Below are 27,142 nucleotides of genomic sequence, written 5' to 3' on the forward strand. Positions count from 1 at the left end.
CTCCTATAATTAAAAAAAAAAAAGATTTAGCTGTTCTGCCTTTTGTCCAGCAAAAAATTGATGACGCTGACAGACGAGAGCGACATTCATCAAGCAACAGGCTCTCCGTCATACGTACCATCCCACCCTGCCCTAAGAGAGCAGCATCACCACCTAAACCAGGGGTCCTCAACCTTGGCAACTTTAAGACCTGTGGACTTCAACTTCCAGAATTCCCCAACCAGCCATGCTGGCTGGAGAATTCTGGGAGTTGAAGTCCACAGGTCTTAAAGTTGCTAAGGTTGGGGAGCCCTGACCTAAACAACTTCGGCCGGTTCTTACAGGGCTTACAGTCTTCCTACGGCCAGCGGCAGGGAACAATTTTCTTCCGCTCTCAATTTGAATTGGGGCGGGGGGGCGGGGCTAATGACTGAAGAGAGTTTCCATTGGACGATCACAGCCAGTTCTAATCTGAAGCTGAAGGCCAATAAAGAGATAGCGGGCCGGACGCCGCGAGCTGTTAATGGCCCTCGCGCGCCAGGGATGTCGTAACCTCCTGCTGGCAACGGGTGCCGCGCACGCGCGGTGGCTACGGGTCCGAGCAGGCTTAAAGCCGTGCTGTATTTCGCTGGTGGTGGTGGTGGTTAGTCTCCTTTTAAAGTTCTCTTGAGTGGAGGCGCGAGGGTCCCTCGGAGGTAATAATCAAAAATTATCTTCTCCTTCTGGTTTAAAAATTGCAGCCCTGAAGAGTTTCTCATTTTCCTCCCCTCAGTGCTTCTGGAATTGACATCCATATTTTTTTTCTTGGGGGGGGGGGCGGCGCGAACTACAATGCCCATCTTTCCTAGCTTGGACTTTCAGGCGGGAGGTGACGGGAGTTGATGTCTGATGGGTCAAAAGGGCTCCAGGTTGGGGAAAGCTGCTTAGTTTGGAGCATGCGCAGAGCTGGTGCTAGAAGGGGGTCCTCTTCTCCCCAACGCAACAGGTTGCCTTGGGAAAGCACACAACACACACAGACACCACACACACACACACACACACACACGCGTAGTCTGCCCCCAACTTTGGGCCATCAAGCTTGTTGGAGAGCTACTCCTGGTATAACAATGACAGGAACGAATGATTTATACCAGGGGTCTTCAAACTTGGCTCTTTTATGACGTGTGGACTTCAACTCCCAGAATTCCTCAGTCAGCGTACCTAGTTGAGGAATTCTGGGAGTTGAAGTCCAGGGGTCTTCAAACTTGGCCTTTTTATATGACGTGTGGACTTCAAATCCCAGAATTCCTCAGCCAGCGTGCCTGGCTGAGGGATTCTGGGAGTTGAAGTCCACCCGTCATTAAAAGGCCAAGTTTGAAAACCCCTGATTTATACTTATGACCACAATTAAGCCCAACATTTCTATGGTTAAAGGAGACAGTTGTTAAGTGAGTTTTGCCCCATTTTATGATCTTTCTTGCTACAGTTGTTAACTGAATAACTGCTGATGTTAAGTTAGTTACCGGGTTGTTAAGTGAATCTGGCTTCCCCATTGATTTTTGCTCCTCAGAAGGTCACAAAAGGTGATCACATGAGCCCGGGACACCGCAACTGTCATAAGTACATGCCAGTTGCCAAGCGTCTGAATTTTGATCATGTCACTGTGGGGATGCTGCAACAGTTGTAAGTGTGAAAAATGGTCATAAGCCATTTTGTTCAGGGCCATTGTTACTTTGAATGGTCACTAAATGAATAGTTGTAAGTTGAGGTCTACCTGTATTTATTTTATCGTATTTAAATGTATAGGCCATCCAATTCCAGTAAACTCTGGCTGGAGCACAAAATTAAACATATACAAAGAGCTAAAAAATGGCAATACGTATGTGTATTATTTTTCTTTCACAAACCAAATCCTTATAGTTATTCTCCCCACAATCATCTTATTGCTCTGGTTTTCCCACCCCACCAACCCCACAACTTTTTCTGGGGCCATAGAAGATACTCCAAATAACAAGCATGTATTGTGAAACGTGAATTATTCAGTGGCTAGGTATCACAGCATGTGATAATTAATATAACACTGTAGAACTAAGCTTCGTTAGCTTTTTATATTTATCCAAGTGTTATATTGTTACTCTTACATTCAACTCCCTAGGTACCAATCTGAAAATTCCAGATCAATCTATGGTTCTAGAGAGAACCTTTTATCACAAATCAAGAATGGCTGCCTCTGGAGGAACATTTATTGGAGTTCCCTCATCAAGCAATAACGATGGTAAAATTTCACTTTAATCCCTGAATTCTTAGAATCCTTTTATTTTACTCCCCTTATTGGATGGAATTGTAAAAATCCTGAGATAAATACTTCCCTTATTGGATGGAATTGTAAAAATCCTGAGATAAATGATGCACTCAGTGAGGACCTATAAATTGAAAAACAGCCCCAACAGTTTGTACAGGTTACTACAAATTAGTCTGATCAGTTAGGTCCAGGGTGTCAAACTCAATTTCATTGAGGGCCGCATCAGCATTGGGGTTGCCCTCGGGGGGGGGGGGGGCTGGGTAGGTGTAGCCAGGGTGGTGCATCTTACTGGGTGGGTGTGGATGAAGTGGGTGTGGCCTACTGGATGGGCGTGGCCAGCTCTACATTGTTCGCGTCAAGGGTGCCTGTGGGGGCCTGGGCAGGAGTGGGACAGATCTGAGGGTCTCTGGCAGAAGGGGGGTGGGACCAGGGCAAGCGCCAAGGCATGGTCCACTGGAAGAGCCTGCCAAAACTCTTCCCCGGAGCCCATCAAGCCGGATATGTGAAGTAGGCGAGGGCCATTTGCTGGCCACTTCCAGGTGATGGTGCATTTCTTCATTCCTCACAAAGGGTGACACCTCCCCAGCATGCACCCAGGTGGTGGGGCCAACGTGGCAGGAGCTGTTTCGGGATGGCCATGTGGAGCTAAGACTGAATGCGTTTTACCGTAGATGGCTACCATAAAATTGTACCTTGGCTCCCAGCCGGCCTGGGCCAGGGCCAAGGCAGCGGGGGCCATTCCCTCACTGTTTCCAGGATGGCTTTGCAGGCCACATGAAACCACTCCGCATCCGGCCCCCGGGCCGTGTGTTTGACATGTCTGAGTTAGGTGGATCACATTCGGAGATTCATCCTCACAATTCTGTCTCCTCCATATATTATTAAGGCATGGAGATCTGAAAGGCAGTTTAATTTCATGTGTACAACTAAGTCTCTAAAGCATTGTCTCCTTCTGCATGTGCTAACTTGACAGTTTTTGGTTTTTTAAATATTTGGATACCTTTCTCCAAATACTATTAGACACCTATTAGACATTAAGGAGCAAGTACTACTTAGTGCCAGGGATATTCTTCCTAGGAAGCATTATTTAGCGTTTTGCCCCCCCCCCCATTTTGCTTGTTTTTCCTTTCAAATTAGAATTGACTCCTGGAATTGACACAGACAAGTTCATGCAGTTTTCTTGACAATTTTTTTCCCCAGAAATGGTTTGCCATTGCCTTCTTCCCGGGGCTGAAGGGGAATGACTAATCCAAGATCACCCACTTGGCTTGTGTGGCAGGAATAAAAGTCAGATTTCCATGTTCTTAGTCCAGTATCTTAACTACTAGATCAAAGTGGCTTTCTCTAACTAAAATGTAAAGAGCACTAAGCTACTTTTCTGCATTGCCTTCTTGGACAAATTTTTGATCAATCCATTTTTCTCACATTTTTAAAATGGATTTTAGCAGTTTATCTGAAGTTAACTTCACAATCAACTTGCATTCTTAATAATCTTATTTGGTGTTATATATACATTTGACATTCATATGGTGAACCTCGTGAGAGGGAAATACTGTGAGAACACCACGCTCCTTGCAGTTTAGCATAGCTGCTGTTGTTTTTCCTGTATTGAAATCTGAGAGTTACTAAGAATAGGTTCATACGTCTATTTAGTTAGCTCTGGTATTTCCATGTCAGTATTTTCAGCAGTCAGTTCCTCCTTATCCCATATAATGATTGACAAAAACATACACTTGTTTTCAGAAGAGCCTGATGCCAACATAGAACCATTTACTGCATTTTCATAACAGTAACTAGTTAACTGCTTCCTTGGCATAGCAGCCTGTTCCTTTATATATTTGAAACAAATGAGGATTTCAATTCAGTGGATGGGAATATAATTAAGATCTCAGTTCCTGATTCCTAAGTAAGTTTTGACATTTTCTAAAGCTTTAATTTGTGTTTTATGAGTAACTAGAATGCTACATGATTACCAAGTCTCATTTAATTTTAAAGGCTTAATCTGATTGCCTTTCATCTAGATTTTATTATTAGTCATAACACTCTCTACATTAAGAAAGCTAACTATCATTATTATAATTACTATGAGCAGTAATTATCTATTCTGAGCAATTTTCTACATACTCGATGTATACAAAAGCCAGGGTAAATGAATTATCAGCTGATCTATAAAGTTTTGTTTTTAATTCCCGGATTGTTTCTTTTCTTTTCTAGCATCTAGCAATCTCAACTATGGTTCTTCATTTCAACCCATCAAAACCCAGGTGGCCATTCCTACAGCTCATGTCATGCCCTCCACATTGGACAGATCACCTTGTCTAGCAAGTGAATCAAGCACTCCTCAGACCACTTTGGCTTCCTCCCTGCCAAATTCACTGGGTGACACTGGAGGACTAATGTCCAGCTATGACTCTGATACTCTGAGGCAATCCCAGGTGATCAACTGGAATTCTCTTTGTCTGAATCAGACTTCAGCAGAAAATGGTTGCAATCAGTCCTTGTTTCGTAGTTCTGGTCAGTCAGGTGTGGAATGTATTCAGAAACCTATCAGCCTAGATGCTGAAGTCACCCATTCTGCTTTTCTAGATAGGCATTCTCTTGGTCCTTGGTCCCAGCTCCAGATGTACACTCCAGGCACTTCAAACAGCACTGTTGCTGGCCTAGAAAAAGAATCCAATAAAATACTGCAGAATACTAAATCTTCAACAGATTCCAACAGAGTCTGTGGAAAGCAAGTATCCTTGGGACTTAATGCTCCTAGTATGTATTCCAGCCCTTTGGCTGCTCAGTCTCAGACCTCAAAGCAGGAAGCTTGTACACTACATCCACTTGAGAATTGTGCACAGAGTGCCTGGAAACATCTGGATTATGCTCGACTGCAACTTGAACAGATGCATGTAAGTTATTTTAACCTCTGTCTGCATGTGTAGCTTTTCTTCTTGTAACTTTTCTGCCAGGGCTCATGAGTATGTAGACCAGAGCTAATGCTGTTGCATATAATTCAAAGGGAGCAAATGCTAATGGAGGAAAATCCTTAGAAGTATCTTAATTGAAAAGCCTAATATTTTAGTATTATGCTCTGGAGAAATAATCCCCTAAGTGCTTTTATTGCAGAATCAAACCTTTAGGAAAGAAAACGAGGACTTAATGGCTGTTACAGTACTACTATGCTGTAGAGTTAGCTTCGTAGGCTTTTGAAAAGTGGTGGCATGGCACATTTTCAAGGAGAGGCTGCAGGTAATAAGTATGGGCAATATAATATTAAACACGAATCAACAAAAGAAAAATACAAGTATATACTACCAAATTAAAAAAATGCAGTCTCAAAATTGATAAGTATAACAATTTAAAGAAAAATTGGGAATGGACTAGAAATTAAAATTGTGATAAATAACTCCCAAAACTATTATGACATTGCTGGAAAGTTTTTTTCCTTGTCCTTTGGTTGAAAAAAAAATCACTTCAAATGTTGACAAACAAAATAGTATCAAGAGAGCATCACTGCAAATTGGATATAGATTTCTTTTACAGTGTTGTACAGTAATTATTTTAGCCAATTTCATGTATAGATTCAGCTCAGAGGAACATTCACCTGTAAAATCCAGTGATCAATCCAGAGCCATATTAATGATATTATTTATGTCAACCCAAATGCAACATTAATAAGCCAGAACCAAACTATTGAGAATTAGATGTAGTTCAAATGAGTTCAGGATTGCTTTATTGAGTTAAATGTTGCTGCTGTTGTGACTTACTAACTTGTTTTAAGGAGCCCTGCCATAGAAATGCATTGTTTTCTAGATATGCAAGGTAATTGTTTGGTGCTTTATAGTGAAATGCTAAAAATGTGAATCCTGGGCATTATTGTTAACCAAATAAGAAAGAAAAACGAACACCAGGATATAATAAACCAGACTGTTTAATATAAACAAGGCTGTGGTTAAAAAGAGTCACTAAGCTTTTGTCAGGCCAAACTACCGACGTCATCAGAGTTGGAGTAAAAGGAGATCAGGAAGGCAGCTCATATAATGGCCCTGGGAGGGAGGGAGACTGGGCGCAGGGACCGGTTGACAGCCGCCCTCCAAGTGCTTGCACATGCTCTAAAAGAGCACTTGAGGATCATAAAACAACTAGCGGAGCCAAGGACAGTTTGCCTGATGCGGAACAACTCTGCGCGGTACGGATTAATACAATCAACAGGCCAATGACGCGCTCAAGGAGCCGGGCGCAGAGGCAGGAGGTTATATGAGCTGCCTTCCTGATCTCCTTTTACTCCAACTCTGATGACGTCGGTAGTTTGGCCTGACGAAAGCTTAGTGACTCTTTTTAACTACAGGCTTGTTTATATTAAACAGTCTGGTTTATTATATCCTGGTGTTCGTTTTTCTTTCTTATTTGGTTTAGATAGATAGATAGATAGATAGATAGATAGATAGATAGATAGATAGATAGATAGATAGATAGATAGATAGATAGATAGATAGATAGATAGAGGTAAAGGTATAGGTATAGATAGGTATAGATATATAAACACAACCTTCCTTTCCCCTCCCCCCCCCAAAATCTAACACTGACTTTCTCTTTGAGAATTGAATCCCATGTCTTGTCTCTGAACGTCATAATTCCAGCTGCAGAATAAAGCTACTTGTTACTATCCTTTGGTGAACAGTACTTCACTGCACACACTTGATCCAGCTCAGTGGATTGGCATTGCCAACACAAATGAAAATTTGCTCCTGGAGAAAGAAATTCTCATTGACAGGTAGGAAATTAAACGTTAGTTTACTTTCTAGATTTTTTTTTCACTAAAAAGTAACAATGTTTTTCATATTGATAGAAAAGGAAACATTGTAATCCTAGGCACAATAAACTTCACTGAATAGTCTTAACTTACTTATGAGTGGCTAAACTTATGCTGTTTGTTTCCATGGAAGAAATTAAATGGTTCAAGACTATTTTTGCCCAAACACCAAACAGTTTTGGTGTTTGCTGTGCCAAAGACATAGTGGGGAAGAACACGGATTTTTAAGAGAGGTTTTCTTCCTTCTCTCTATTAATTAAAAAGGACATGCATGGCTTCTTCTGGTTACACTAAGATGTAGCTTGTCTTTTAACTAGGATAAGAAAGCTTTTGCTTCTAGGGCAAGTTGTGATTTCTCTTGAGTGCATTTAATTAGCTTTTATTGGCTTACGAGAGGAATTACGGAGGTGGATAACTCTTTCTCAGTTAGCTTTTCCCCCACACATCACTCTGTGAATCCATGTATTGATTTCCAGCTCTCAGCTACAAATATGAAAAAATAAATGCTATTTAACTATTTTACTGAAAGCTCTCATATGTTCCCTTTTTAGACTTTCAATTTTGTCAGTATTAACATACTCCACGGGTTTATTCTCATAGGCAGAGACAGCACATTTCCCAGCTGGAGCAGAAACTACAAGAAAGTGAAATGCAAGTCCACAGTGCCCTCTATGGCCATCCTGCTCCTTACGGAGATATGTATCTGTTCAGAATGCAGGTAACCCTTATAACTGGTGGTGCTTGAAATAGGCTATTGGGAAAAGAATTTTAAATTAAATGTGGGGTTGGAGGAGGCATGAGTGAAGAAGAGACATGATCTATAGCTGCTCCCTTAGGAATCTTTAATTTCTGCGATTATTTTTTCTTTTAAAATCCCTTTTATTGGGGTGGAGTCAGGGTGACTGAATGGAGCTGAGGGTTTACTGGCCAGATGCCCTTCCTGACACTTATGCGGAGTTTGCAGTGGATATTTTCTCTTTGTGCCTTGATACAGAAACATCTGCCACTGCCTAGGATTGAACTCTTAGCCTCCCAAGTATGAGGCGAGCATCTTCACCTCTAGGCCGCCATGCCGCTCTTTAATTCCTGCAATATTGGCTAAAAATTTGTAAAATAAAGTTATCTGCTGACAGGGATATAGAGTGCTCTTTTTTTCTAAAACAGTGTACAGGTGCTTCATTCCCTAAGCATTGGAGCCTGCTTGATTTTCTGGTGAGCATACAGGAAAATCCGATATTTTGTTTGTCCATCAACTATGGATGTGTTTCTCTTCTTGTCCCCAGTATTTATTGAATTCACATTCAAAGTTGTTTGAACAGTTCCTCAGTGATTATGAGTATGGATTTTAGAAGATGTTTTGGCTGTTACTGTTTCATTTAATATCTTTTGCAGGAGTTACAGAGGGAGAATACATTTTTACGGGCTCAGTTTACTGAAAAAACAGAATCACTCAATAAGGAAAAGATTGAATTGGAAAGGAAACTGGCTGCCTCAGAAGCTGGTATTAAACAGATCCAGGGGGATCACAAAGAGACCATACAGAAGCATACAATAGAATTGAAGAAACAAGAAGAAAGGGTAGGCTTTTGGGGATGAAGCCCCAACAGGTCTCCCACTATCTGCTTATTTACATGGGAATGCAATTTTTTGTTGTAATATTTGATTCTTCTAATATTCACACTTCAAGCTTTGATTCATTTCACATCCTATTGTATAACAGAGAACTGCTATGGGAAATATTTTTTAGGAGCTAATAAAAGAAAGGAGCAAAAGGTAAAGCATTAACATTTTCCCAATATGATTGCACTAAGGTTAGACTGGAGTATTACAATGCTTCAGGTTTTTAGCAGAAAGCTAAATCTCTGCTCTTTATGTAATGTAAAATGTAGAGTGAGTTCCATGACTATGTTTCTGCAAAGTATGTTTTTTTAACGTAGGGGTTCACTTCCTTTTGTTCTACATAATGGTCTGTTAGGTACTTTAATAGTTTTGAGTTATGGGCAATGCCTTTTTGCATCTGAAATTAATAATAGAAAGGGCTGCAACCTACCTCTGATATTCTATCCTGCAGGTCAAGTCCAGAGACAAGCACATTGAGTATCTGAAAAAGAAATGCCAAAAAGAATTGGACCAAAAGCATGAGAAGCAGCAGAGAATTGAGACTCTGGAACGCTATATTGCTGACTTCCCAGTATTGGAGGATCATCGAAAACAAAGTCAACAGGTAAGTGGGCACCTTCTGCATGCAGCTGGCTTTGAAGAGTAGCTGGATAGCGTAGACCTGCAAGCTTGAACAGAATAAACGTGTTAGCTTTGTGAATAGACCAATTGCTAGAAGGAGTTCCTTTTAAGTTTGATATATGTGTATTCTCTCCCCCTCTCCCCCAATATTTTAGTTAAAAGAATCTCAGCAGACAGTTAGCACTTTGAAAGAAACAGTGACTACTCTTGAAAGGGAACTAAGAGATGTCCGCATTGACTGTCGAGAGAAGGAGTTACAGCTAGAAGTGCAAAAACACAAAGAAATGGAACTGCTTTCCACAGTGCACAGGTAACACCAGGAAAGTGGGGGGGAAACGAGCGTTGGCTTCCAGGATAATCTAGAACAGTGGTTCTCAACCTTTTTAATGCCGCGACCCCCAACCGGTCGTAAGTCGAGGACTACTCAACCGGTCGTAAGTTGAGGACTACTCAACTGGTGCAGCGCCGTTTGCAGAATGGGACTTTTGGCGGGCTCAGCAGGGCAGAGACAGCCTGGACAATTCCTATTGGCTTTTGAAAGCCAATAGAATGAGACTCTATTCAAGAGAGTCTATTCTATTGGCGTTCAAAAGCCAATAGAATAAAAGGGAGTAGCACAGCTAAGGAAAAGGGGGAAAAAATGGCGGACTGTGTTGTTTGGCGACCCCCGTGAAATGGTCGTTCGACCCCAAATGGGGTCCCGACCCACAGGTTGAGAACCACTGATCTAGAAGTACATTGTGCTGCTTGTCAATAAAGCTTTCCTACAAATAAGCACAGCAGGTCCATATAGGAGAGACTAAGTAACAGGGAAAGAGGTGGGAATAAGAAGAGTGAGGTTCCTGACAGGAGAATATCCTATGAAGAAGAGTGACTGAAGTATGTTTAGCCTTAAGGGAAAAACGATGAGAGAAGATGTGGTAGCATTCTTTAAACTCCTTCGCTTGGAAGCAGATCAAGAGCTGTTTTCTCTCATTCCAGAGTGTAGGATATGGAATGATGGTTTTTAAGTTACGGGAAAGCAGATTCATTGGAATTTTAGAAAAGTTTGTTAATGGTAGTTGCTGTTAAACTGTGGAACTGCTTATCCAGAGAGATAAGCTGTCTCCATTTCATTGGATCTATGCAAGCAGAGCCTAGACACCTCATCTGTTAATGGGGATTCCTGCACTAAGAGGGCCAAATGGCTCCTTTCAATCCCAATTCTTGTGGTGGGAATTGTACTGAGAGGAGAAAAGAGCCTTAAATGCCAATTGTGACAAGCAATATATGCCTTATGAATCTATTGTGAATAGTCCTTGGACAGAGGCATTCACAGAACCCATCAGATTTATCAAAATGACGAAGGGAATGGCATGGCACAATTCCCATCTTTTTTATAAGGTGTGTGTCATCATGGCCTATGTACAAAACGGGCATTGTTTTGGCATGACACTTTATTTCATAATTTGTCCTACTTTGCATGGATTCCTCTCCCCAGAAGAAGAAGGCAGAAAATGACTATACAGTCAAAAGTGTGGGGGCTTTGGACTCAGAAAAGATCCTGGGAGTAGCAGTCCCAGAAGATATTACAGGTAGTCCTTGACTTACAACTGTTCATTTAGTGACAGTTCAAAGTTACAATGGCACTGAAAAAAGTGACCTATGGCAGTTTTTCACACTTACAACCACTTATGACCATTGTAGTACCACCGTGGTCACATGATCAAAATTCAGACACTTGGCAACTGACTGATATTTGTGACAGTTGCAGTGTCCTTATATAATCACCTGATAGGAAAAGTTAATGGGGAAACCAGATTCACTTAACAACCTTATTATTAACTTACCAGCTGTAGTGATTCATTGAAAAACTGGCAAGAAGAGTTGTAAAATGGGGCAACATTCATTTAACAAATGTTTCACTTAACAACAGAAATTTTAGACTCCATTATGATCATAAGTCAAGAACTACCTGTATTATATATGAGTTCTTTCTCTGGGGAAGGATAATTCTTTTGGGAGGGGTTTGTGTTTATCTCTCCTTCCAGCACATGCTTTTCCCTCAACTGGGTGCCCCTCCTTGGAAGATACTGCATTTATTACACCTTTTAGGACTCATTTCTTTCTCAGGCATCTTACAAAAATCAGCCTCAGGGCATTTGGCTTGGGGTGGGGGGAGCAACCAAACTGGATCAAGCTTTGATGGCATCTTTATTGCCTGCTTCCACCATGCTTTTCCTTGAATAGAGTGGGAATTCGGTAACACTGGTAAGAGGGCCTGCCTTGTTGCTTAGGCTTGATTGTGAGAATGGATGGGCATAGCTTTAAGGCAATGTTAGCTTTTGGACGATTTCTCACAGATATGAAACTTCAACATACAGAGAATCAGGACCGAAAAGTCTCTTTAATCGTTGGGGTGTCTTTGTATTGGCGTATGTTTTTGGAATGGAGCAGTGTTTTTGATTTGTTTTAGAGACATAATTATGAAACTCCCGTTCAAAGGACGAGCTTATAAAGTTCATTTCCTTTAATGAAAACTTCCTGTTTCTCAGCTTACAAGACAAAATGCAGCAGATGAAGCCCTCAGTACCAGAAGATTATGCCCGAGAGATAGAGAGAGAGAAAGAAGAGAAAGATGCTCTTCGCAAAGAGCGTGATCTTCTCAGGAAGGTAACTCCAAAGATGAGATTGCAGCTCTTAGGTGGGCATCTACTCTGATTGAGTAGAAGACCAACATTTCTTCTTTATGATCACTTCTTTATAGCGATATTCTGTATTACACTCATTGATCAGGCTGGGATGTATTTGGTCCATTCAAAGTTTTATATCATAAAGGATCAAAATGTATACTCACGTTCACTTAAAATAAGCATACCTGGGTTCCACATTGTCTTTGAAGATTAACCAGTATGCAGCACCATTTGCAGAATGGGACTTTTGGCGGGCTCAGCAGGGCAGAGACAGCTTGGACAATTCCTATTGGCTTTTGAAAGCCAATAGAATTAGACTCTATTCAAGAGAGTCTATTCTATTGGCTTTCAAAAGCGAATAGAATAAAAGGGAGTAGCACAGCTAAGGAAAAGGGGGAAAAAATGGCGGACTGTGTTGTTTGGCGACCCCCATGAAATGGTCGTTCGACCCCAAATGGGGTCCCGACCCACAGGTTGAGAACCGCTGGTCTAGTTTATTTTAACCCTTTTAAAAAACCATAAATAGGATTTTTCTCTGTTTCCTGGTGGTCTTCTCTTTATCTCATCTTCACCCAATTTCCCTTCCCTTCCTCAGCGCACCACTGCTTTTCCTTGCTGCATATCTATATGTCTTTTTGTTGCTATTTAAACACAAAGGATTAATTTTATAGAAAACCTGATTTTAATCTTAATCTTAATAATAATTCAATTATTATTCCATTGCCTTTTTAGTGTAGCTTCTGCTGGATGTTTATACAGATACATATATATGCATTCACATATGATGTACATTTATTGGAGAGGTGAACATTTTTAGGAGAATAATATAAAGCTAGGCATTATGTAGATTTGATGTGGGTTTTGTTCTTTCTCTTTCGATAAATATTGTTTATATCTGTTTTCTAGATGAATACAAACGTTTGGCAGTTTAGTTTTTCCTGCAAATATGATTTTAAACTAAGGCTGCATTTTATGGGATAGGTCAGATTTGCAGTAAAGTATCTTCTCTGAAAGAACCCATCAGTTACGCTACTTAGCATATGTGGGATGGTCCTCATGAGTAAAACTTTTCAAGTTCTTTAGGCTAGATCATGCACAAATGTACAAATGCTGGTGAGCACATTCCTTCAACAGTAGGAACATCTGCTGGAAGATGCATGGGAACATTTGATCATTTTAATTCTTTTTAGATTGTGGAAAATCAGAAGAAGAAACTGGATCATTTATCTTCACAAATAAAGGTGAGCTTCTTATTGAAGCACTAAAGGTGAACTTCTAATTGAAACAAAACGGAACCAGTAACATAATCTCAATTTGTCCTCATTTTGTGTTCCAGGATCTGGAGGAACAGATTGCCCAGGAAGATGGCACAGCACAGGCTCTGAGAGCAGACACCTTGAAGCAGGAAAATGCATTGCAGCAGTTACACAGAGCTGTGAAAGAGGTAGCTTTTTTTAAAAAAAAAATGTTGGCAGTTTAACAATTGCAATAATCAGATTGTCTGATTCTTCACACTAGTTTACCACTGTAGTTTTTCTTTTTGCATAGTGTGTCCTTATCTATCTGATTTTTCCCTCAGTTCAAATCTGTAGCCCAATTTGAACTTTCCCTCCTAATTAGTTAGAAGTGCATAATCTTTTCTCAAATTAATGCCTGCGCTTTGCCTTTGAGTAGGATATTAGGGACCATACTATGAAAAGAAAGTAAAGCAAAGAGGAAAAACTCCATTTGATTTAAATTTAATTAAAACAGAATTAAGGTAACAAGAATGTTATTTCTCTCTGTGTGTTAAAATCGTTTCTGTCACTTCAGAGTAAAAAGGAACACAGTTTAGAAGGATTACATAAAGACTTGGAGAGTGCATTTAGTCACATGATTCAAAGTCTTTTGACCAGCACATAAACTATCAGTGCTAAGGCTTGTTTCCACAATTTTGTTATCGTCATGAGATGTGATTTACATCTAGTGCCATCTTGCTGCTAGATTTTCTTCTTTGATAATAGAAACAACATAGTAAAAGAAAGCTGGGTGGAGATTCTTTGATCTCCTGGAGATGTGGTTCTCCAGCTGAATCCAGCAGACGTTGGATAGTGGATGAAGCAGCACAATCCACATTTTGCTTTTTCCTGCTGCTCTATATAGTTTGGGGGAGCCAAAGGGTTGGACTGCAAACATCTGTCTGGTGCCAAAACCATCTGAATAAGTGAAACATAAATCAATCACAAAGATCCATAGAATATATGCAAAGCAGCTGTAACTCCTTCATTCTCCTACATTTTGTAAGCTAGGACAATCTACCAATTCCCTCTTCCCTCAAATGTATCTAAGGAGCATTATTAAAAGTATGCTAGATTAACTTTCCTATTATAAGAATTTTATTTTATTTTTTGTATCTTTGACCTCATTTACTCTTCTGTTCATCAAAAATAGATTGCATTTGCTTCTTGGGGTGGGGAAAAGAGGACAAATTAAACTGTCTCCAAATTGCAAGTTCTGTTCTGTGCAGCAAGGAATGTCTCCTGTCAGAATACTTACAATAATTTCCACTTTTCTTTGTAAGACCACTATTTTCTCTGTGTTTTTCCTGCCTTGTAAAAACCAAATATCCCATTCCTGCAAATGTAACTTTTCATTCTCCCAGAAGTGTGATGGTTAGCCTATACTATGCTAAAGAGCGATCTCAGAACTAAAGGGAAAAGATACAGATGTACTTTCTGATGTCCAAGTTCCCAAACAGGCTGTGGAATCACAACTAGTGAAGAACTAGGAATCATTTTTGAAAACCCTGAATTTTTTACATCTAATTTCAGCTGTCTGCCCAGAACCAAGAACTGATGGAAAAAAACCTGACTTTCCAGGAGCATCTCCGGCAGATGGATCTGGGCCAGCTGCTGTCAACTGAAACAGCCAGCCTGACCCAAGAGCTGCATAGTGAACTAGCCAGCTGCCTACAGGACTTGCACTCCGTCTACAGTGTGGTTACTCAGCGGGCTCAAGGGAAAGATCCCAATTTGTCGTTGCTGTTAGGCATTCACAGTAAGTCATAGGAGCTTATGTCCATAGTGAGAGGTTATGTTTGTAATACTTTGGGATTGTAATACCCTTGTAGCTTTCTCAGCATGGTGTCCACAGCAAACCATGACACCACCTACCCAGTGACACCCTTGTGCAGTTTCTCCCATGATTTACTTGGGTCCTGATAATCTGACTCAAATCTCTTAAGTCACGGCACTTGCATGATTATGTCATCATATACATTTTCTCACTTGCTGTTCTTGCCCTCCATATAGACACCCATATGTCCTACATTGCCAATTGATGTTCTTTAATAGCACCTTACGGAAGTTAGGTAAAATCTAACTGATAAAATCTTTTAACTCTTTCCTCCACTTTAAGCATGATTGCTTCTCTGTAGATTTTTCCCTTGTGTAGTGTTGCAAGATTGTGATGTAATAGTTACATTTGTGGTATTCTGCACTATCCACCTAACTCCGAACTACTTGGAGGTGGTCCCCATGATCATTAATAACAGTTTTAAAAACTGCATTTTTAAAAAAAGGGGGGGGGAACCAACTTCATAGCTGTTATAGGGATTAGATGCCAAATCCCAATGCTGATTTTTCATTGGAAAATTACTGTAATTAATCTGAGAACATTTCTCTGATTTCACAGCTGTACATTGTTCTGTTCAACAAGAAACAGATTTGTTGAAACCAGACACGCTAGCAAAGAAGCTGGAGGATGTAAAACAGTTGCACAAAGAGATTGAAGATTTGCGGACTGCTATCTCAGACAGATACGCTCAAGATGTGGGTGATAACTGCATCACACAGTGAAGGCCAAATAAGTGGAAGATGAGGACTAAGTTTGTAGATCAGAGAAAGCTGCTGCAGGGTGAGTTTTCAGCAGGTCTTTATAACCTGTTCAGGTGAAGATGCTTTTCACAACTGGAAGTCAGATTTTCTCGTGGCAGGAAAGCTCTCTGAGGAAAACAAGCCAGTAAGGGTGTGGCGAAAATGTTTTTGTATCCTGCAATTCTGGATCGGGTTCCTGCTAGCAGCTGCAGTCAGGAAAGTGTCTGCCAGCATTCATTTCTGTAATTTGTGGCAGAAACATTTTTTCAAACACTACAATCATGGAGACTCTTTTTTTCTTTGTAATGTAATTGCTGCAAGGTTGCAAAAGCTTTGATTGAGTTTGGATTGAATATAAAATGGCAGACCGTATGTAGAAAAACTGAATTGGCTGTGATAAAGGAATTCTGAACAGTGAGGAAAAATCTGTCTCGGTAACAGATTTTTGAAATTTCTAAGGTAATCTTGTACAGTACTCAGTCACTTTTTTCCCCATTCCTTCCTGAAACTAGAAATAGGATGAAATTGTAGAAGGCATTATTGCATTTCTCCTTAAATGATTTAGATCTCCAAAGCCTGTGCTGGTTCCCCAGGTTTCAGGATATGACCACTGCTAATGGCATGGACACTTTCAATGTCAGTGTGCCATTATGGGTTCATATGTTTTCAATGCAGATGCACTTTTTAAACTATATTTTCATATCACTGTTCTCTATGCAGACATTAACTTGACATTCTAGAATGTATGAATTCAAATGCTGAAATGCCTTAATTCTCCTAGAAATAAACCTTTGGAAAGAGAGAAACTGTATTTTCATATTGCTGCAAAGTGGGCAGTTAGATTTGTACACAGTAATAGAATTACAGGTTGATTTTAAAACTAATCCTTCTGTGAAACAGGAAGGTAGTAATTTAAATGGTTATGACTGAGCAGATTAATGCTCATTCTTCTTCTATATGGAAAAGAGTCTTTAATGCTATGCCAGCACTTTATAAAAAGACTTATGTTAGGACAAGCATGGCTGGCAGTGGCTACTGATGTCGATTAACTTTTGTCAATTGTAGGTAGCATAATCTACGGTGAAGGCATGTACATGGTCTATGCTTGTTTTTAAAATTTAAAATTGACCTTGAAAAGAAAGCTGAGTATGTTCCTGAAACACATCAAATATTTACCAGTGGAAATTATTCAGATGAGAGAAGTTTAAATCAAGCACTCTTCATTCTTTTGATCACATTCTTTTGATTACCATCCCAGCTTGTGGTACTTATTTAAGTTTATGAATATTTGGGTAATTTAGAAACAGATTGCTTATGATAAATTACTTCATTTAGTGGTGTATTCTCTAAAGGCTGGCTGTAATCAATGCTATTTATTCTTTGAAACAATATATTTTTGACAACCCCTTGAATCTTTCTTCATATAATTAAGGTGGCTATTTATCATTACCCTAGGGTAGGGGTGTCAAACTACCAGCCCATAGACCGGATGCGTCATGCCGAAACTGCACCCACCCCATTGCTGGCAATGGAAAAAAGTCGCGATATGTTGCAACACGTCACGTGACGCTGTGAGTTTGACACCCCTGCCCTAGGGTCCTAGATATTCCAAGTTCTTTTTTGAATGAAATTCACTTTTTCCCTATCTTTGCCCATTCTCTGGAGGACTTTCTTATTTTGTATAGATTCAACCCATGATATTTTAAGTATCTTTCTAAATCCTTATTTCAGACCCTTCTATTCTGATTGTTATTTAATCGCCAATAATTACTGAGGGTCAAGCAATATATAAGTAACATAATTATATAAACAAAAAACTAAAATCACAGCTGCCAGTTCCTTAGCTGGTGCTGACCTTCATAAACATGGAGTACTTCCCAAGAGTTTAGAATGTCATAATATATCGTAATAGTCTGTGTGGACCTAAGCAATCTGTCCTTTTGTAAGTATTATTTTACATGTTTCTTTTTTAAAAAAACATGTAAAACATAACAGCATATAAAGTACTAATCTGAAAGCTAGGAATAAATATATTATTTTTCCAAAAGTTACTTTTGCCTCTTCAATCCTACCCTTTATGTCCATGCTTCAGTTCCATCTGTCATTAAAACAGAGCCCAAGTATTTGTACTGCTCCACTTTCTGTACTTACTTTCTTACAATTGGTTCATGGATTTAATTTTTGCTGAATAACTATATTTTTGAATTACTTTTATTCAGTTAACCTAACTGAGTACATTTGTAAACAATAGTTGCTATTTGTTAGTAAATTATCTGGACATGGTAAGTTTATTTTGCCACTAATTTGTCTACTTTATTGACATTTTTTTAAAGCTTTAGAATATATTAAATAGGGTGATAATGCACACCCTTGTCATAGTCCATACAGTAATTGACATTTGTTGGTTTGCAGACAGCTATTTCCCAAATGCTGATAAACTCCAGATGCAATACAATTGTAATAGCTAGGATTCTATAGTTTGACAACTTTTACTATTGTTTAGTAAAAGTTTAATAAAAAAAGGAAGGAAAATTTGTAAAGCTATGAACAGAAACTGTGACAGGAGAAGCTGCTTTATTGTCAGGATTTGGCAGAAATTTTAACTTGAAGTTTCTGTATAGGGAATATTTTAGGGATATAACATTTTGTTGTGCTTGCAGATAAGGAAAAATTGCTTATATGCCGGTTATTTTTATTACAAAAGAGTAGAACTTTTTTTTTATAAAGTATACCCTTAATACAAGGATTGCACTGTGAAATTGTAGTTTACTACACAATTTTTACATTACGTTTTTACCAACCTCAAACTAGGAATATTTCCTTTATGGAAAAATTGCAGCTGTGTTCATTGTTTTTAACATATTTCTTTCAAAAGAAATTAAACTTATTTTAAAAATAAGAAAAAGGAAAAAAAGTTCTTTGCTTTGGCAGAGTTGCTTTTAATCAAATTACATGGAACGTTGGACCTAATGACTGACTCTTAAATGAGAAATTAAAAAAATGTATTTTTATTGAAATTGTACATATTTCTTATTGATGCAAACAGTATAACAATAAAATTGTTGCAAATAAATTCAGATTCAAAATATTTAGGCAGAAAAAATCAAAGGTACAAGTACAGATTAGGTGAGACGTGGCTTAAAAACAGCACCTGTGAGAGGGACATCACTTGACTATGAGCCAGCAGTGTGCAGCAGCAGCCAAAAAAGCTAATATAATCCTGGGTTGTATAAACAGGGGCATAGAATCAAGATCACGCAAGGTATATTAGTACTGCTTTATAAAACCCTAGTAAGACCACACCTTGAATACTGCAGCCAATTTTGGTCACCATACCACAAAAAAGATGTTGAGAGTCAGGAAAAAATTCAGAGAAGAGCAACTAAGATGATCCAAGGTCTGGAGACTAAAACATACGAAGAACAGCTGCAGGAATTGGTTTTGGCTAGTGCTAGTCTAAAGAAAAGAAGAAATAGGGGAGACATGATAGCAGTGTTCCAGTATCTGAGGGGCTGCCACAAAGAAGAGGGGGTCACGTTATTCTCCAAAGCGCACCAGAGGACAGGAGAAGAAACAATGGTTGGAAACTGATCAAAGAAAGAAGCAACCTGGAATTGAGAAACTTTCTGACAGTGAGGACGATTAACCAGTGGAACAACCTGCCTCCAGAAATTGTGGGTGCTCCATCACTGGAGGTTTTTAAGAAGAGGCTAGAGTCCCAGGGGTAGGCAACCTTGGCTCTTTTATGACTCGTGGACTTCAACTCCCAGAATTCCTGAGCCAGCATGGCTCAGCTTGGAAACCTCCCTTTCCCCTCAGCATGGCTGGTTCAGGAATTCTGGGAATTGAAGTCTACGAGTCATAAAAGAGCCAAGGTTGCCTACCCCTGGCTCTAGCAGTGTTACTCAACCTTGACAATTTTAAGGCATGTGGACTTCAACTCCCAGAATTCCACAGCCAGCAATGCTGGCTGTGGAATTCTGGGAGTTAAAGTCCACATGCCTTAAAATTGTCGAGATTGAGAAACACCGCACGCGGCTAGACAGTCCCTTGTCTGAGATGGTACAGGTCCTCCTGTTTGAGCAGGGGGCTGGACTAGAAGACCTCCAAGATCCCTTCCTGCTCTATTCTAACGGTGAACGTATAGCAGTAGCCTAGTTACCTAAGAAACAAGTAAAAACAGAGCCCACCGTGGCTATTTTTTTTTTTTTACAGCTGCCATTATTCCATCTTTGCTAATAAAAGGAGCTGAAAATAGGAAGGTCGGGGATTGGTGAGCAGGGACACAAACAAGCATAAAGAATTTGTAAAAAGAAAAAGAAAAAAGCAAAGTATTTGCAATATAGACTTAGGGATTAGCGGAACAATGATTCTGTATCCACGACGGCTGAATTTGCCCACAAAGGCATCGAGAAGCGCTGCCAGTTGATGAGTCGGAGACCTTCCGCGCCCTTCCTCGGCCGCCAGCCCAGCGGCACTCTGGGCGGGGGGCTCCGGGAGAGCGGCGAGGAGGCCCGCGGCTGCAGCTCCGGAAGAGTCGGGCGGCGGGCTCTGCACCTTTCGGGAGCCCTCCGGCGGCCGCCTCGGACCGCAGCTCAGCCGGCTGAGGAGAGTCGAGCGGAGCCGAGCCTGGCGCGCCGCCTGTTCCGCATGCTCGCGGCCGCTCGCCCCATTGGTCGGGCTGCCATCACGTGCCGGCTGGCCTTCGGGAGGCAGCGGAGCCCTGCCCAGCGCTTCGCTTCCTTCCCCTTCCTTCCATCCACCCGTCCGCCTACCGGGCAGCCCAGCGAGAGGGAGCGGCTGGAAGCGACGAGCGCCATGGCCTGTCTCACCATCTACAGCACTTCGGTGACCGGCTCTCGGGAGGTAAGCCCGGCGCAGCCGCCCCCCGCCCGTGCAAGAAATCGATGCCGCCCCTTTGCAGTATGCGCTGCCTGCGGGGGTGGGGTCTTCTCCCCCCCTTCGTCCCCTTCCTCCAGTGGCGGCTGCCTGCGCCCTCCGCCCCGAACGGTCCTGCTCTCGCCTCCCGCCAGCCAGGTCTTCCAGATGTGCTGGTCTCTTCATCCTCCAGCCCAGGGGTAGGCAACCTTGGCTCTTTTATGACTCGTGGACTTCAACTCCCAGCATTCCTGAGCCAGCTATGCTGGCTCAGGAATGCTGGGAGTTGAAGTCCACGAGTCATAAAAGAGCCAAGGTTGCCTACCCCTGCTCCAGCCAGAACATCTGGAGGACGGGCTATCCATCTTTCCCCTTGGCTTCAGACGGGCTGCTCTTCCCTTTAGGCTCCTCGCGAGGGTGGACCCCTGGCTCTTCCTCAAGTGTAAGGGGGAGCCCTCCTTCTCGGTTCCAAATTCCCGCCCACGCCAGTGGAGACACTTGAGCAATTTGAGGAAAAGCTGAACGGGAAGAACTCCAACCCTGTGACAAAGGGGAGGGAGGGTCTTCCTTTACCAAAGGCTCTTTCTCCACCCCCCCCCCAGGACTCCCGAGGCATGGGGTCTTCCTTGCCTCTGTTGGGGGCCTGCCATCTCCTTGATCTCTAGTGGAGGAATCTGCCTCTCTTTAGCTAGGATTGGATTCACTCGCTGGAAGTAGGCTGCCTCTGGTTCTTAGTGTTGCAGTTGCCTTGATGTGTGGGATCAGTTGCCTTCTCTTCATGTCACAGTGCAGGACGATTCGCCCTCTTCCCCTTTTCTCTTCCTTTTCCCCCCCTGGCATGTGTGCCCCACAGATCAAATCCCAGCAGAGTGAAGTGACCAGGATCTTGGATGGAAAGAATGTCAAGTACAACCTGGTGGATATCTCCCAAGACAATGCCCTTCGGGAAGAAATGAGGACCAAGTCAGGCAACCCCAAAGCCATTCCTCCCCAGATTTTCAACGGGGACCACTACTGCGGGGTGAGTGGCCCCTGGCACGGGGTGGTAACCGGTGCTGTATTTTACATTACAGTTTGGGAAAGTTTTCCCTGGGGCAGCAGGAGCAACTTTAATGTTTCGCATCTCATTAAGAACGAGCCACTTGAATGCATCCTGGTCCGTGTGGCTATTCACTGTGCCTTTGTGTTAATGCCAACAAAACTGCGGACTTGTCCAGGCAGTCGCCAGGAGTCAAAACTGACTCAAAGGCATACACACACACACACACACACACACACACACAGGTGCCCACTACTACCTCCACAACAAAATGGTTTCATGTTTAGCTCAAAGTAAATGTACTTTGAAATAAATGTTTAAAGATGTTTAATTGACCTAAATGTATAGACCAGTGGTTCTCAACCTGTGGGTCGGGACCCCATTTGGGGTCGAGCGACCATTTCACGGGGGTCGCCAAACAACGCAGTCCGCCATTTTTTCCCCCTTTTCCTTAGCTGTGCTACTCCCTTTTATTCTATTGGCTTTTGAAAGCCAATAGAATAGACTCTCTTGAATAGAGTCTAATTCTATTGGCTTTCAAAAGCCAATAGGAATTGTCCAGGCTGTCTCTGCCCTGCTGAGCCCGCCAAAAGTCCCATTCTGCAAACGGTGCTGCACCAGTTGAGTAGTCCTCAACTTACGACCGGTTGAGTAGTCCTCGACTTACGACCGGTTGGGGGTCGCGGCACTAAAAAGGTTGAGAACCACTGGTATAGTCCAAGATTTAACAAGGGCATAAAAAAAATTGGAGGTGGATAAAGGACCAGTCATGATTGTGGTCAATGTGTCTTTGAGTCAGTCTCAATCTCCTGGCATGGGAGTATCCATGGATTTGGCTACAATACGGCTGTGGTTTGCCAGTGCCATTAGCTTTTTTTCCAGGGTGTGTTTCGTTTTTAACTTCCCAGTCTTGAATTTCCTGGTGAATATAATGCCCATCCCTGCTTCATCAATTTTTTTTCCCTTTGTAAAGATCAGCCAAGTTTGTCTAAGTGCTGCCATCTGGCGTCTCTCACAATTGTTTTACATTAATTGTTCATTTCTTGGCTTCATTGCTTCTTTTGCTTTTAACCTGGACTTCGTTCAGTTCTGTTGGCCTGAATTAATGTTGCCCTTCTTGCTGTACTCTCCATGCATATTGGCCTTGTATTAACCAGAATTCCTAGTCAGCAAGACTCTTGGCTAAGCCAGCTGGAAATTCTGGCTTTTAATCATTAACTTGTAGTTTTACATAGAAGCTAGTCTACAATCATATGATGGAATATTGGCTCTGGTGGCCTCATTTTGTGACTAGGCCAAGATTTCAACATTAATGCTAATGAATGAATGGCCTGCATGACAAGAGCTGTGCATGAAGTAGCTCAGAGTAACAACTCCTTATGTGTAGTATGACCGTATCAATTTGTATTATTTAGAATGGTGAAAGGAGCCGTCTATCCTTCTAAAAATTGCTAAGTTACAACTCCCAGCATCCCTCAGTATTGGCCATGCTGGTGGGGCTGCTAGGAGTTGTAGTTCATCAACATCTGGAGGGGTTCTGCATCTGGAGATTTAGGCACCTCCAGCAAATGTTTAAATGGTTTTTTGTCAACAGTCCTTTTTCAGATATGAAGTGTAGGGCAACACTTGCTATTTCCAAACATTTTTAATAGCACCTGCTACAGCGAAAGGCCCTTGAGGAAGTTAAAGAAAAACTGTAATCTTGCTGGGCTTGGCATGAAACTAGACAGGGAATCTTGCTAAGACAGGGAGGGAAAATCCCACTTCTTTCTATATATTTCCATACCCTTTTAGGTGCTTATTACAAAATGTCTCAGAATATAAAATGAATAATTAATGTAAGGGCGATGAAGAGTCATTTGGCTTGCTGACAGCAGGAGGAAATATTAATAGACTCTAGTGATGCATCTCATCGAGAGGAAAATGAATATTGACTCCAGTCTAAATTGTGTTATGCTCTTCAGCCGTTTCCTGACAAAGTCAAAAGGACGTTTGCAGAAGTAAGCAGCCCTGTGGGCTTAAGGATACTCTACTTTACCTGAAAGTATCTCTAAAAATCTCTAATTCTGTGCCTTAATTTGATGACACTTTATACTGACAAGTGACATATTGCAGGTTAAAAAGCATTTACTGTCATTTGTGAAAGTGCCGTCATATCAGAGTGATTGCTGGCCTTGTTCTATGGGGGGGGAAGGATTTTTCAGACATTGCCTAGTATTTACAGACTCTATTAATGCTGAAAGATACAGGCCTGTCCCTGATACTTGGGCCACATCCTGGGTATAGTTCATAGTGGGGAGTGTCTCTGTTTGTATCAGACAGAACAGCTATGAAAGGAAGACAGCAGAGAACATATAAGACATTCGTGGCTTTCACAGTAGTTGTTACTGGATACACACCCAGGCTGATGTCTGAGCAAGAAGGCCAACAAGCCATTTAGTTGAAGGTTTCAGGTGTTTCTCCTAGGACAGTGGTGGCGAACCTATGGCACGGGTGCCAGAGGCGGCACTCAGAGCCCTCTCTGTGGGCACATGCGCCATCATCCCAGTCCTAGGCCTTCAGCTGAGTTTTATAAAACCTTTTCACTTTAGGCATCCGCCACCGTGTGCAAAAAAAAAGGGTTCAATCAGTCAATTTCAACTTCTCACAGGGAAAAAAAAGATCTTGCAAAGTTGGAATTGATTGAACTTTTTAGTCCCACCCAGTCTGCCGTTACCACCACAGCCACACCCACCCACTTGGCCACACCCACCCGGCACCCGACGATGCATAAGTGGGTTTTGGGTTGCAGTTTGGGCACTCGGTCTCTAAAAGGTTCGCCATCACTGTCCTAGGGATTCTGCAGATGTTTCCATCAAATCGTGGTTTTCATAAGATAGAAGGGGAAGAAATACATGGGGGCAATAGCATCAACTGTACTTAAGCAATGTAAGTAATATTTGTGTTACCTGAAACGTTACTTTTGACTTGTGATTAACCTCTCAGTTGTTAAGTGAAAATAAGTATCTGGAGAGGATTACAAAGGGAAAGGGCTATATAAACAGTTTTGATGCACAAGAACAGGTCTTTAGCTGAGCTTTGAGCCTTCTGTAATGAGGGCTGTGCTCCTTGTTTGGCTCCAGAGGCAGTTTTTGGTTCGACGCTAAGACATTCTTAGCCTTTCACTGCATCTGTCCCTATTTTTTTTTTTAGTTTATTTTTCTCCCACCTTATAGGACTACGAACTGTTTGTGGAAGCGGTCGAACAGAACACCCTGCAGGAATTCCTGAAGTTAGCCTGAGCTTGCTTCTTCCCTGCCCCACATGACAACCATCCAGGATTTGGAAATTCTGCATTCCAGATGGATCACCTCCTAAGTGATTGTCAGCTCTGTGCGACCAACCTCTTCTCCAACTGCCTCTGAATTGCGTTTCCTCTTTCACTGTGGTCTCCAAAAACCGGCTGGTTCCTTTGAATGTAGCTGGGCCTGTCTCCTCCTGCCTATGGCGGTAGACTGATGTTAATCTTCTAATTAAGGACCTTGGAAAGCAGAGCTTTCCCCTACTTTTCTGTTCCCCCTTTTCTTTTTCAAGCTCAGACGGCCCTTAGTATTAAAAGGGAAGAGCTGGTTGCTTCTTATCACCATACGTCCTTCAATGTGCAAAATGTCAGTTCCTGTAGTTCAGGGGTTCTCAACCTTGGCAACTTTAAGACTTGTGGACTTCAATTCCCAGAATTCCTCAGCCAGCTTTGCTGGCTGAGGAATTCTGGGAGTTGAAGTCCACAAGTCTTAAAGTTGCCAAGGTTGAGAACCCCTGCTGTACTTCCTCTTTCATTCTAACCCAGGAAAGAGAACAGCAGATATCTGCTCTTAGTGAGATTACTCGTGTCTAGCAATGCAAAAAGTGCTCCTGTTGCCTTCTCTGCCAGTGGTTAGTGGGGTGAGCATGTGTATGTATCTCTCTTAAAACATGGTGATGTAGCTCAGCCTTTCTTAAAGTGGTTTTTGAGGGGGTGGCGAGAACATTCCTCCGAGTCCATTAGTGCTTTTTTCCTTATGTTCCAACTGGCAATGGAAAACTCTTTCCTGCTTCCCCAAGAGGGGAAAGTAATTTCCACTCTATTCTGGCCTCAGCTGTTTCATGCTTCCCCTTTCTTGGAACTGGCTTTTTGCAAACTTGGACCAAGTGCATTTTCTTTCTTTTCTTTTTTTTTATTATTTCTGAAAGCAAAATTTATAAACAGCCATGTTTTTGTTAAGATGCCATTAAATATTGCTAAAAACCTCCATCACAGTGGTTCTGTGCTTTTTTTTTTTAAGAAAAAAAAAACACGGTCTGGTTGTACACAGAAATTGGATGCCACTCTGTTCATTTATTTGGAAATCTGTTTTCTAACTCTTAGCAATTCAATTACGTCCATTGTTATACTTGGGCAATATTGGGTGTGTGGGAGTGTTTTAGAAAAAAAATGCAGAATGTTGTCAGAAGAGTGACAGAAATATAACGAAGCGTTTGGTGCAACTGCCTCCTACAGCAATATGTATCTGAAACAGGATTTAGTGTTTGGCAGTGTTTGGGCTTTTTGCAGTCTTTATGGGCAAGAGATGTGGAATGTAAGACTAAATCAGTGTTTCTCAACCTTGACAATTTTAAGGCATGTGGACTTCAACTCCCAGAATTCCACAGCCAGCATTGCTGGCTGTGGAATTCTGGGAGTTGAAGTCCACATGCCTTAAAATTGTCAAGGTTGAGAAACACTGCACTAAATCATTGCACTGTTTTGTGTTGTGAAAATTGTCCCCTGTGTCTAGGGTTCAGTGGCCAGTTTTGTTCCCAGAAAAGAGACTTTTCACATTTCTCTAGTACTGAAATATGAGGCAACGTGCGAGGTTGGCTTTTAGTGAAAATAATGCAAAAGGGACAAGAATTTCTTAATGCATCCTGCCCTCTTGCTTTAAGGACCAATCACCATCATTCTCTTTGCCTCCTAGAGAGGAAGAGCTAGTAAATATAAAAACATCAGCTGCTGTTGCACTTCACAATTGTATAAGTTGCCAAAAAGAGTTCCCTCGTTCATCGAAGAGTACATGTTACAGTATTCATTTTTTTCCCCACCCACACTAAGTGTAGGTGGGAAGCTCAGTTGGACTATGGTTAAATTGGCTTACTACAATTTCCCTCTTGTACGCACACAGCACTGCTTTGGTTACATACAGATAAACATTTGGAGAATGAGTCTATTGTTCAAGTAGAGAAAGGAGGGGGGGGGGAGAAACACATCTGAATACAACATGCAAAACCAAAAATTTAAATCATATTGGGCTTGGCTTGTTATGTAAATTCAATCAATTAACAGTTATTCAGAATACCATGGTTGAGCAAATTTTGGCTGAGCATGCTGTATTAATGAGGGCA

The 27,142-nt window shown here is 41.5% G+C and overlaps 2 protein-coding genes across 4 annotated transcripts; both read left to right on the forward strand.

Annotated features, from left to right (window-relative positions):
• Positions 1-556: 556 nt before the first annotated feature.
• On the forward strand, positions 557-18,829 carry LOC120304072 (centrosomal protein of 85 kDa-like). Of its 3 annotated transcripts, XR_005555603.1 has the most exons (14): positions 557-674; positions 2,114-2,233; positions 4,475-5,157; positions 6,889-7,022; positions 7,662-7,779; positions 8,454-8,639; positions 9,133-9,285; positions 9,458-9,612; positions 11,837-11,954; positions 13,165-13,215; positions 13,311-13,418; positions 14,785-15,010; positions 15,647-15,868; positions 17,284-18,829. XR_005555603.1 is itself a non-coding variant. In XM_039334198.1 (13 exons), the coding sequence occupies exons 2-13, from the start codon at positions 2,143-2,145 to the stop codon at positions 15,808-15,810; spliced, it is 2,187 nt and encodes a 728-aa protein (XP_039190132.1). In that variant the 5' UTR covers positions 557-674; positions 2,114-2,142; the 3' UTR covers positions 15,811-18,829. The 3 variants fall into 3 exon arrangements, 2 of the variants coding, with proteins under 2 accessions (XP_039190132.1, XP_039190133.1); XM_039334198.1 differs by having other exon boundaries at positions 15,647-18,829; XM_039334199.1 differs by lacking the exons at positions 557-674; positions 2,114-2,233 and adding an exon at positions 3,931-4,166 and having other exon boundaries at positions 15,647-18,829.
• Positions 18,830-20,527: 1,698 nt separating this feature from the next.
• On the forward strand, positions 20,528-26,015 carry LOC120304073 (SH3 domain-binding glutamic acid-rich-like protein 3). The gene is made up of 3 exons (XM_039334200.1): positions 20,528-20,694; positions 21,560-21,727; positions 24,961-26,015. Exons 1-3 carry the CDS (start codon positions 20,647-20,649, stop codon positions 25,024-25,026), a joined length of 282 nt encoding a protein of 93 aa, XP_039190134.1. The 5' UTR covers positions 20,528-20,646; the 3' UTR covers positions 25,027-26,015.
• The last annotated feature ends 1,127 nt before the right edge of the window (positions 26,016-27,142 follow it).

Source organism: Crotalus tigris, unplaced genomic scaffold (genome assembly GCF_016545835.1).
Source record: "Crotalus tigris isolate CLP2741 ecotype Arizona unplaced genomic scaffold, ASM1654583v1 scf7180000017628.32516253702:7417878, whole genome shotgun sequence".
Lineage (NCBI taxonomy): Eukaryota > Metazoa > Chordata > Lepidosauria > Squamata > Viperidae > Crotalus > Crotalus tigris.

Excerpts from the sequence above, each read along its gene's own strand:
- LOC120304072 (XM_039334198.1), top strand. The coding sequence starts at position 2,143 with ATGGTTCTAGAGAGAACCTTTTATCACAAATCAAGAATGGCTGCCTCT. Across the intron at positions 9,286-9,457 it reads ATCGAAAACAAAGTCAACAG|TTAAAAGAATCTCAGCAGAC; the intron begins GTAAGTGGGCAC and ends CCAATATTTTAG. Across the intron at positions 15,011-15,646 it reads GTTGCTGTTAGGCATTCACA|CTGTACATTGTTCTGTTCAA; the intron begins GTAAGTCATAGG and ends CTGATTTCACAG.
- LOC120304073 (XM_039334200.1), top strand. The coding sequence starts at position 20,647 with ATGGCCTGTCTCACCATCTACAGCACTTCGGTGACCGGCTCTCGGGAG. Across the intron at positions 20,695-21,559 it reads CGGTGACCGGCTCTCGGGAG|ATCAAATCCCAGCAGAGTGA; the intron begins GTAAGCCCGGCG and ends TGTGCCCCACAG. Across the intron at positions 21,728-24,960 it reads ACGGGGACCACTACTGCGGG|GACTACGAACTGTTTGTGGA; the intron begins GTGAGTGGCCCC and ends CCCACCTTATAG.